At 43.8% G+C, this 11,717-nt stretch overlaps 1 protein-coding gene across 2 annotated transcripts in view; it reads left to right on the top strand.

Moving 5' to 3' along the window:
- Positions 1–11,717, top strand: part of CD58 (CD58 molecule) — a 39,277-nt gene that overhangs the window by 12,084 nt on the left and 15,476 nt on the right. For both annotated transcript variants that reach the window (XM_055002759.1, XM_055002758.1), the window contains exons 3-4: positions 5,788–6,054; positions 7,489–7,614. In XM_055002759.1, the coding sequence (XP_054858734.1) occupies positions 5,788–6,054; positions 7,489–7,614 (393 nt within the window). The remainder of the gene's footprint in view (positions 1–5,787; positions 6,055–7,488; positions 7,615–11,717) is intronic.

Genomic DNA, 11,717 nt, shown 5'->3' with positions numbered 1-11,717 from the left:
TGGTCGATTTCCGGCCTGACAAAATCACCTTGAATCTTGATTCTGTCTTCTAATGTATTTATCACCCCTCCCAATTTCATATCATCTGCAAGTTTAATGAGTTTCCTCTCTGTTCCTTCATCCAAGTCATTTATAAAGAAGCTGAACGACAAAGGGCCCAGGACAGATCCTGGAGGCACTAAGAATGATCTCAGTTGTGCCCATTGGGTCGCCTCCGCAGGGGGATTTTGACTGGCATGGAAAGCAGGAAACCCCTCGATCAAAGGGGAATTTGCAGACTGTGACCTGCTTCTGTGTGTGACTCAGGGAAATCCTGGGGCTTTCCCCTTGAATTTGAAGAAAAGCAAAACCTATTTTGCTCCATTTCAAAGGGGGAAGTGTAGGGTGGCCACTGGTGTGTTTGCGTGCTCCTCCCATAGCCACCGTCTGGATAGTGGTTTCGTAGCAGCATGGGGTAGCCCACTTTGCTGCTCAATTCCACCCCCCCCCTTAGTGTTAAAAAGACTTTTCCTTCCATTTCCCTGCCAAAGCATGCTGCAGCCGTAGAGAATCTCTTGGTAGAGAAAGGAGACAATGAGGGGAAGGAGAGGGGCGGTTTCCAGGCTGGGTGGGTCCCTGGGGAAATCAGTGCTGCATCGGTGCCAATTGAAAAGGGGAGAGGGGCCATTTCCAGGTGACTTACCTGGACCCGGAACGTCGTGCCACGTTGCGGGGAAAACGCGAAATATCGCATCTTGTGCGAGTTTTGCGCGACATTGTGTGACGTCGCGCAAAACTCGTGTCAGAAAACGCGATATTTCGCGTTTTCCTCGCAACGTGGCGCGACGTTCCGGGGCCAGGTAAGTCACCTGGAAATGGCCCTGGTGGGGATTTGCAGAAAGCAGGGAGTAGTGCAGGGACAGGGTGTTCCTGGAGGTGATCCCTGCTTGCTCCTACACTGCTTGCTGCAGCCCTGTGTGTGTGTGTTTGGGGGGGGGGCATTTTCATTTCCCCACCCCCCTGGGTTGGAAGCAGCCCTCTGTTTGGGTGCAGCATCAGCTTAGGGCTTGAGAACAGAAGTTGGGGTAGGGTATTGCCTTCCATTGCTTCATCCAGGTGCTCATGTAAGTTTTCCATGCATGTGCTTAAGGATTTGAATATATATCGACTAGTAGCAATGTCCTGTTTTGGGGGACAAGGCGCTTGAAGACGTGGTGGCTGTCCAGCTCAGGGCATTTTTTTGCTTTGGATTTTCTGGACCTGTTTCAGTCTGACCCGTCAGTACTGTTTTGATTTCCCTGACAGGCATTCTGAGACTGGGAAATGGACAAGGGTGTGTTTGCGTGTGTCCCTGTCAATTTGGATCTTCCATCAGCTTTGATTCCGTCAGCAATGACATCCTCATATTTTCTCCTGGTCCGTTTCCAGATTACTTACCTTCCTCCGGAACGTCGTGCCTCGTTGTGGCAAAAATGCGAAATATCGCATTTCCTCTTGCGAGTTTTGCGCGACGTCGCGCAAAACTCGCGAGAGGAAATGTGATATTTCGCATTTTCGCCACAACGAGGTGTGACGTTCCGAGGGAAGGTAAGTAATCTGGAAAGGGCCTTGGAGAAAATGATGGAATACGTGGTGCTGGCTACATTAGCATCTTTGATTAGAGAAAAGACTTTGGAGAAATACTTAATCACTTGGAAACCTCTTACTGACTTTTTGCTCAAAACAGGAGAAGAATTAATTATATGTGCTTTTGAAGATTAGGAAGAAGGAAGAGACTGTTAAGTGTTAGAGTTAGTGTAGAATAAGTATAATCTTTGGTTTGCTTCAAATGGAAAATTGGTATATATTCTTAATATTTAGATGCTCTTTTTCTTTTTTCCTTTTTAAATTTTATTTTAGTTTTTCATGAGCTTGTCTGTTTTTTTTTAATTTCTTTGCTTTTTCTTTTTTATTCTTTAGTTTTTCTTCTTTCTTCCTCTTTTACTTTTATTTTTTATTGTATGTTTTACAAATATGTTGGAAATTTGAATACAAGTTTATTTTTTTAAAAAAGCAATGACATCCTCATCGACTGGTTAGCTGAAATGGGTGATGGGTGCCAGAAATGTTGTGCTCTGATAATGCTGTACCTACCTAATGAGAGGGCACCAGAAGACGGTGCTGTGGAGACCCTGCAACACTTATGTTGTGGGGTATCGCAGAGTTGTCCCCCATTACCATCTGTGTGAGGGTCAGTCAATTGAAGCTATCTCCTGATAACTGAAGTGCTCTTTGTTAAGAATAAGACAGTGTAGGAATGTGTCGTCATTTCTGGACAAGACTGCACTCTGTTGAGAATCAGGTTCACAGCTTGGGGTGCTGTCACCAGGGCTTTTTTTCAGGGGGAATGCGGGGGAACGGAGTTCCGGCACCTCTTGAAAATGGTCACATGGCTGGTGGCCCCGCCCCCTGATCTCCAGACAGAGGGGAGTTGAGATTGCCCTCCGCACCGCTGAGCAATCTCAACTCCCCTCTGTCTGAAGATCAGGGGGCAGGGCCACCAGCCATGTGACCATTTTCTCTGAGGGCAACCCACTGAGTTCCACCACCTCTTTTCCCAGAAAAAAAGCCCTGGCTGTCACTGTTATGGCCAGACTATAAAAATCATAATCCAATCGACTAAGAGCCTCCTCAGATAAAAACATCTTATCCTGGCACCTTAAAACAATCAAACTTCAGCACCAGGGGGAAAGGAATTCCATGAATGGGGGCCATGGCAGAAAAGGACCTGTCCCTTGTGGTTGCCTGCTTCTGAAGGGGGACAGGACTCACCCATGAAGTAGAGTCCTTAAGGTAGGCTGAAACAAGCACCGTGAGTTGAGCCTGGAAACGATTGTGCAGCTAGCGTGCTTCTATACATTCTGGTGTAATGCGTTGCCTGTAGCCAATGCCTGGCCACAACTGTCTTGCTGCCACGTTCTGTACCCGCTGAAGTTTTCAAACTGTCGTCAAAGACAGCCCACCGCTGAGTGCCTAACAGTAATCAGTCCTGCAGACCCCTGTAACCAGATCCCTCTTCTTGAAGAGGTGCAACAAACAAATAATTTTAAAACGACCTAACGTTTACCACACTTAAAATCCTATCATTTTAATTACACAGGCATAATCATTTTCATTACAGTACCAAGACCAATATACAAAAATCATGTTACCAAACCACTTATCAATAAAAAGAAAAACCATCAGTTTTTTGAGAACTTTAAAAATATATTTCACGCCTTTTAAAAATTACTGTACAGAATCTGGCTACTTGCCATGTGATCATGTGGTTTTTATCGGCTAAATAAAGCTTTGCTTTATTTGTAATTATATGACTGAGAATCCTATCTAATAGTGGGGTAATAATTTTTAAACGAACCTCTCCATAGAATGGGCAACTGAAGAACGTGTGCTCTGCAGACTCTACCTCTCCCAAAGGGCATAGACACAGCCTTTCTGCATAGGGAATTTTGTTGTCCCTACCCTCAACAACCGCTGTAATTACGCAGGCAAAAATTTGGCAACAGACAGTGCAACTCCCAAGTCCACACCTTCCAAAGGTTTTTAACCTTGTCTCAACATTGGCAACATTATCATAAAAAATAGGAGTAATCCACAAATCCCTAATACTGTGAAAAATAGTGCTTTCTAGTAAACAATGCTCCGAAGTTTCTGTCTGTCCAGTACCACAGTCACCGAAGTCCATCAGCATATGGAATCCTTTACCTTTGACCTTGCATTGCTTGGAAAGGATTAGAGTTTAGTCTGGCAAACACAAATGCTCTCCTATATTATGGAACGGTAAAAAAAAATCTAAAATGACTGCAGTGATGACAAAACGTCTTAATACCTTTATAGACAAATATATCCACACAGATCAAGCAGGCTTTATCCCAAAATGTGACATAACTAACGTGTTCATTGTTGATTTCTATTTGTTGTATGTTATAAAGCTTAATTTTAAAAGAATAAAATCGAGAAAAATAAAGTTTCCAGTCTTTGGCAGGAATGCAGAAGGCAATGATTATTTTAGTGCTAAATGCAGACGTTACCAATAATCAAAATTTCTCACGGGCAATGTTCAACAAGTTCTATCCTTCTAACAGTGCTTTACATTTATTTAATCCTAACTGTGGTCCTAAAAAGAGCAAGAGTCCAGTAGCACCTATAAGACTAATACAATTTGTGGTAGGGTATGAGCTTTTGTGAGTCACAGCTTACTTTCTCAGATACCCTACCACAAATTTTGTTAGTCTTATAGGTGCTACTGGACTCTTGCTCTTTTCTATTGCGACAGACAGACTAACATGGCTACCTATCTTGATCTATTTCCATGGACCTAAAATCATTCTTTAAATGAAGTAAAGTCTCAAGGGCTTGCACATTACGCTCTCTAAACTTATGTTGATGCCGAATAACCTTTTTTAAACACCTGCATTCATTATCAAACCAATTATTATGAAAATCTGAGCTCTTAACTGAGCGTGCTCTTCTAGAAAAAAATAGGTGCTAAAGAATTCAGGAGTTTAACCAATATTTCTATAGAGGTTTTCATTCCCTGAATTTTATAGAGCTACTCTTAAGACTTCTACAACTGGGAGAAGACATAAAAGCATTAACTCCACTGACAGAGACTAGTGAACTGGCTTCATTGTTACACACACTTTGGTAAACAGAATGTCATGCTCTAAAGCCAAGGCTAAAACAACCCACATGCATACACATTCTTAATAGTAAGGGCCAGGGCTTTTTTTCAGCGGGAACGCGGTAGAAGGGAGTTCCGGAACCTCTTGAAAATGGTCACATGGCTGGTGGCCCCGCCCCCTGATCTCCAGACAGAAGGGAGTTTAGATTGCTCTCTACGCCGCTGAGCGGCGCGGAGGGCAATCTCAACTCCCCTCTGTCTGGAGATCAGGGGGCGGGGCCACCAGCCATGTGACCATTTTCCCCGAGGTGAACCCACTGAGTTCCACCACCGCTTTTCCCAGGAAAAAAGCCCTGGTAAGGGCCAAAGGCAAATGGTTGCTGTCATAAAAGGCTTCTACTTGCAAACTACTTGCCCAAGGAACCAAGTCTAGAGAAACAGGAAAATGGTCAACGAAACTGGCTCCTCTTAAAGAAATACACATATATTCTCACATATATAAGAGGTGAAGAGGAAATAAGCAAACCCTCTGAGGCCTGATCTTTGCTGGCTCTGTAGAAAGGGAAATTGACAAAGCCTTCCGATCTCTTTTAAAACTCAGCTTCCCGGCTAGCTTTGCAACTCCCTTCACGTGTTCCTCCTCGTGTAATTCATCTCTTGTAGCTTGGCTCTAAGACATCCTATAGTATAAATCAAACTGAGAGGGAACTTTAGGTGCAGCGAAAATCTAAGAGCACACTAAAGAAATCAGGGAGGCAATACTATACAGGAAACTTGAAAGGGGGGAAATACCACAGTACTGTTTTTAAGTTCTTATAAACCATACTTGCTGTTTTAAGCTAGATCTCATTTAGTGTCTCTGCTCTGGATTCCACTGGGTAGAATTTCTGTCACAAGTATATCATACTTACATGGCTGAGATCATTCCTCAGTCTTGGTTATTTTTTAATCCCTCTTCAGGGATCCCTGTTCAGGTATTGTAATCATTGGACTGTATTGATTTTTTGTACTGTATATTCTTTTGTATGTATTATAAATTGTGATGTATATTTATAGTGTTTGCTGTGGCATTGTATTTTTTTGTGTTTCAGCACTCTATTTCCTCTTTAATTGCTTGTTGTTGTTGTCCTTATGATTGTCCACAGACCGTCCCAAACCACCTCAGTTAAACTGCACAGCTACTGACGGTCACATCCAGGTGAGGTGTGCGCTAGACACCCGGGATGCAGCTCAAAATATAACCCCATCATACAAGTGGAAATACCAGAAAAGCAGCAAAGAGATTCCAGAAAACACCTCTGCAATTCTGCTTGAGAAGGATGTAGACCGTTCTGATATTATCACATGCACCATCGGCATTTATAGCGCAAAAGCCAATGGGTCCATCAGTCTGAAAGATTGTGCCCCAGAAGGTAAAAGTTTGGGTTGTGTTGGGCAGTTAACAAGCCATAATCTTTCCATTGGTCTCCATTGATTAGAGGTTGGCAAGTGAGTTGCACCCTGGTCTACGGTGGTGACATTGCCATAGTAGTGTTCTTTAACAGGAAGATGGAAGGAATGTAAGTACACTATAAATTTATATCAGTTCTATAGTTGTTTCAGTATGAAGACATTCCCCTGAAAATCCTAGGAATAGTAGCAGTGCATATGCTGATACTTTGAGGTTGGTGCCCCGTTTCCATCACAGATCCCAGGATTTCCTGGGGGGAAAGGAATGACTATTTTACTGGTATGTCTGCAATGCAGAGACATCCTGCAAAAACGGAGACAGAGAACCAAACTACAAGTGACAAAAGGCACAGATTGGACACTTGTCTGCTTCCCTCAAGTTTTGATGGGAAATGTAGGCAGCTTGGTGGAATGTCAGACAAGTGACAGTTGAAAAGTCCATTGGACAGCAGTCAGAGAGCCAAGCTGCAAGACCAGGATGCCTACATTTCCCATCAAAACTTGAGGGAAGCTGACAAGTGTCCAACCTGTGTCAGGCGTAACTTGTAGCTTGGCCCAAAGAAAGCAAAAGAAGGCCATGTCTCTTAAAATGAGTCCTAGGTCAGCCCTGGGTCTGAAAAGGGTGCAACGTGCTCATTTCTCCCTTCGTCCCTCAGAAAAGTTCAGAGTTTCTTTTGTTTGGTTTAAAAAAAGATTTTTTATATTTCCTCCTGGTCCAAGACTTCATCTTATTAGATTAAACCCTGATATTATTCAGGACTTGGCACTTGCAGTGGTCAAGTGCAATATTAAGAATATCGAGAAAGGAATTATTTGAGCACATGGTCTCATGCACTCAGAGTTTGTTCTTTATTTTTTGTTATTCCCCCACCAAAATCATTGCCCTCTTATGTTTTTTATCTAACCACCACAAATTATTTTAGAGCTTTCTTATTAACTCATTTGAATGCACAGCCCACCCTGGATATGAAGGGAAGGTTTAGAAAGAGTCCTTATCCAGACCACCTTTGTGGTAGTTATCAGGGCAAAATCAATACTTTAATACATATTTTGCTAGAGTGTCCTCTTTTTTATTAGGCTTAGAAGTAGGTTTCTAACACAGTATCTGGATAATTTTTTATCCTTATCTCATCCTTATCTAATTTTACTCCTTGTATCTGACACATCTCCAAATCTTACCCTTGCTATCGCAAGATTCTTTCACTGGTTTAGTGTTGTATCTAGATGATGCTTCTTAACAGATGAGTTTTGACTGCTCAGGACTTTTAGTCAAAGAGCTTTAATCAGACTATAGGAAAGGAAAAGATTTTTACCCCCTATGTATCCAAACACATATTCTTTGACTCTTATCAGTATGGCTTTTTAATCAGTGAATGCTTTCAAAATTGTTCTTTCAGGAGATGCTCCTCAGAAAAGAGACAGGACAATGTTACTCATTCCATTTGTACTCATACCTGCAGGAATGGTGGGAATACATTGCTTGTGGAAATGTGGTGTGTGTCTGGCGCTATTCCAGTCAACAGGTGAGTAGCACAGCTTTTCCCACAGTATGCAACATGCAGAACGTGAGGCTTTCATTGAGCCACAGTCCTAGCAGTGAACTTTTCTTCCAGTCAACTTTTAAAAAGAGTTACATTGCCAGGCTTTAGCTCTTTGAAATGAGGGCAGGGTCTGATTGGCCTGTTGTAGATCAGGAGATGAGTTGTAAGTGCTCTCCACACAGGGACAGGCGTGTATAATTTCCCCATAGCTGTGGTAATGGGGGTTCCACATGGCAGGTTTCCCTCTAGTTTCCATTCCCTAGTCCCCAACAGTGGCCATCCCCCTCTCCCTCGGCCCCACGGCTTTTTCCATGTTGTTTTCTAATTGGCAATAAAAATATGGTTACCATATTATAACAATCTGTGTGTCATGGTCACTGAATTCCCATCTTTCATTTTTAAAAAATTATCTCATTGCAGAGATATGCCTTTTCCCTTATATCTCCATAATGAAACCAGCTAGAGCATCCGTATTTGTTCCACAGCTCACCGAGAGTCACATGTACAATTGCCCTCAAGAAAAAGAGCCAAATTACTTCCTTCCCTGCCACTTCAGGGAGGCTCACAGTTTACCCATTCTTCTGGTGGCAGTGTTTCCGCTACAAACCCCAAGCCCTACTGGTCAAGGGTCTTGTCCCCTTTCCTGAATCATGGGAATGGTGCACAAAAGAGCTGTAGATGGCATGTCAAAGAGCCGCATGTGGTTCTCAAGCCACTGAGTGGGTATCACTGAGTTAGACTTACTTTTTTCAATGACAGCTGGGAATTCAGAGGACCTGTTTGTTGAAATGATATGTGGAGATCCAGTGTGGTGTAGTGGCTAGAGTTTCAGACTAGGATCTGGGAGATTCAGGTTTGAATCCCACTCTGCCATGGAAGTTCACTGGGTGACTGTGGGCCAGTAACAGCCTCTCAGCCTAATCTACCTCACAGGGTTGGTGTGACGAAAAAGTGGAGAGGGGAGTGATGCATTTATTGAAAAAAAATGACATCACTCAATAAGGAAATTCAAAAATAATTCTTGGAACTGAAAGAGATTAAATTTAAGAAGTTCCAAAGAAATTTAAAGGATTGAGAAGAAAATAGGTTCTGTGAATGGCCAACACACTGATGTAATATCTTGAGTAAGAAATCTGTTTCCTTCGGCACAACCACGGAACTAGATCAAAACAATTCTCTTGAAAGAATATCTGGAGACTTAACTTCTTTGTCTTCCACTAACAATAACAACTCTACTTACAGGCGGACAGGCAGTGTAATCCTAAGGGGTGCCCAGGCGCCTGCGTAACTTAAGCGGTGCTAGTCTGCTCTCTGAGGTCTTTCGACAGGGAGATACACCGACATACAAACCCAACCAGGCACAGGCAGCAGAGCAAGCTCTCCAGTCTCCATAGAAACACTGGCAGCATTCACCAATAGCTGCCAGCCAACCTCTGGCTGCAAATTCAGCTGCTGTCTCTCAATGCCATGCCCCCCTCCTGAGCTAGCAGACAGGAAAGATTCTGTGGCTGCAGCACCTTGACAGAGGCACTGGAGGAGACACACACCACACACACACGGCAGACAGGGTGCCCACCCCATTCCTTTCGAGGGTAGGGTTGCCAGGCCCCTATTACTTCCCGCTGGGAGGATGGAGACATCACCATGCTGACTGCATGAGCGCTCCTGCGCTCTGCACAGGGTCGATTCAGCCCCCAATGATTTAAGCCCCAAATGAAGCTTGGGAATGTTCCTGCAGCTGGCGTGACGACATCACTTCCGGAAGTGATGTTGCCGTGCTGGTTGCGAGTGTGTCTGCAGTGGGTGTTCCCAAGGTGCCTGCTGGTGGTGGGCAAACTCTGGGAGTTGGGCAATCGGTGGGTGACTGGCAGAGGAGAAGACAAATCCCTGGGAGTTTGCTCGCCACTAGCGGACACCTGGGAACCCTATTCGAGGGCCAGACTGGAAGCAAAAGTGCACCCACTCCTGGGGAGGCTCTGAGCCACAGACACCCTTCCTCTGGTAAAGGAAAAGCAGAAAGGCAAAGGGACCAGAAAGACAAACGAACCAAAAAGACAGCCCACAACACTCTGGACCAGCCTGTAAACCCCAGAGCTAGGAGAAGAGGTTCCCAAGAGTCATGCCAGCAAGGACTAGACACTCCGTCTCACTACGCATTACGAAGTACCTGGGGAGGCTCAAGTGAAGCTCATTTCATGTGTCCCCCCCTCCAACTTTCCATGCGCTTGCTCACGCAGTCACACTTCAATTTGCTCCCTGTGTGTACATTCTCGCGTTCGGTATCAGTTCCTCTTCAACTGCTAAAAGCATCCGAGTTTCCCCCACCTCCACATCCATTCAGTGAAATGCAGATCTTGACACTTTCTCACACCTTAAAAACTGCAAATTGGCAAGTCAAAGGAGCCTACAGTCCTTGTTCGGCAGCAAAGGACTCACTTGCAGATGCAGTCACACAAAGGGAGCTCCCGTGAAAGCGGCATTCAAGTGTGCTGAGCAAGAACAGCCTGCACGTGAATTAAGAATGACACACAAAATCCTGCACTTGAGCATCCCTAAGTAATTTGCAATGTGTCGAGAGACTGAGAGCCAAGCTACAAGTGACGTCTTACACAGGTTGGACACTTGTCAGCTTCCCTCAAGTTTTGATGGGAAATGTAGGCATCCTGGTCTTGCAGCTGTAATGGAGAGCCAAGCTGTAAAACCAGGATGCCTGCATTTCCCATCAAAACTTCAGGGAAACTGACAAGTGTCCAACCTGTGTAAGGCGTCACTTGTAGCTTGGCTGTGATAGAGAGAGGTGTGGAATGACCCAGACTTTATTAAACTGTAAATCTTGAAGGGGATCCTAGGACCTACGTAGGTTGCCAGCCTGTGGAGGCAGATCACTAAGAGAATATCACAGATTCTTGTTTGTTCCAACACATCAACATGATCATTTTAAATTTATGATGGAGATCCAACAGCTGTTTAGAAAGTTTAGGCTTGCTGGCTTCTTTAAAGATAAGGATGAAGGGATTCGAGCCTTGTTAACTAATAATGTTTTTAAACCAAAATCTGTCTTCAGTCCTCCCAATAATAATAATAATCCAAAAATACAGTTTTTTCAGGAGTTAGTGTTGGAAGAACTCAAGAAATTGGATCATACAAAAGTATCAGTATGGCACCATTTGTCCATCTGAAAACAGAACATTATCGGGAGCTGTGAGCTCATGATGTTATTTTTAAACTGGGCTGATAAGGGAGGTGCTGTAGTTGTGCGGGATAAAAATAACTACGATGGAGCAGGGCTTTTTTTCTGGGAAAAGAGGTGGTGGAACTCAGGACCGCACAATGATGTCACTTTGGGTCAGCTGGAAGAAGGGGGGGGTTAAAGTTTAAATTGCCCTCTGCGAAAATGGTCACATGGCTGGTGGCACCGCCCCCTGATCTCCAGACAGAGGGGAGTTTAGATTGTGCTCCGTGGTGCAGAGGGCAATCTAAACTCCTCTCTCTGGAGATCAGAGGGCGGGGCCACTGGCCATGTGACCATTTTCAAGACGTGCTGGAACTCCATTCCACCACGTTCCTGAAAAAAAGCCCTGCTAGGGAGACATAAAGGCAATGAAATAATACAACTTATTATGAAAAAAGTACAGAGAACCTCACTGCTTGTATAAAGAAAGAAATTGCCCAAATTTTGGATGAAGCACTGCTGGACGTGTATATAAATAAGACGACTCATGATTTTCCCTTGGGTAATGGCCAAATGCCACAATTTTATCTTTTGCCTAAACTTCATAAAAATATTTTCCCAGTCCCAAGTCTGCCCATTGTCCCAAGATGTGGTTCCATCTTGGGAGTTCCTGGCTCTGTATTTGGATTCTTTAAAAAAAACTTTTGTTCCCAAAATTGGTTCATATTTTAAGAATGCTATGGATTTTTAAAATCAGATCAATGAAACACAGTTAACATCGGAAAATAATTTTTGTGACCTTGGTTGTGTGCTCTTTATTTGCAAATGTCCCACAAAATGAAGCTGTAGACCTTTTACAGGACATTTTGACAGTAGAGAGTGTTCTTCTAACCCTTTTTTATGTCAAATTGCT

Source organism: Eublepharis macularius, chromosome 18 (assembly GCF_028583425.1).
Source record: "Eublepharis macularius isolate TG4126 chromosome 18, MPM_Emac_v1.0, whole genome shotgun sequence".
In the NCBI taxonomy this organism is placed as follows: Eukaryota; Metazoa; Chordata; class Lepidosauria; order Squamata; family Eublepharidae; genus Eublepharis; species Eublepharis macularius.
The sequence above is the reverse complement of the archived record's forward strand: the minus strand, read 5'-3'. Positions and strand labels throughout refer to the sequence as shown.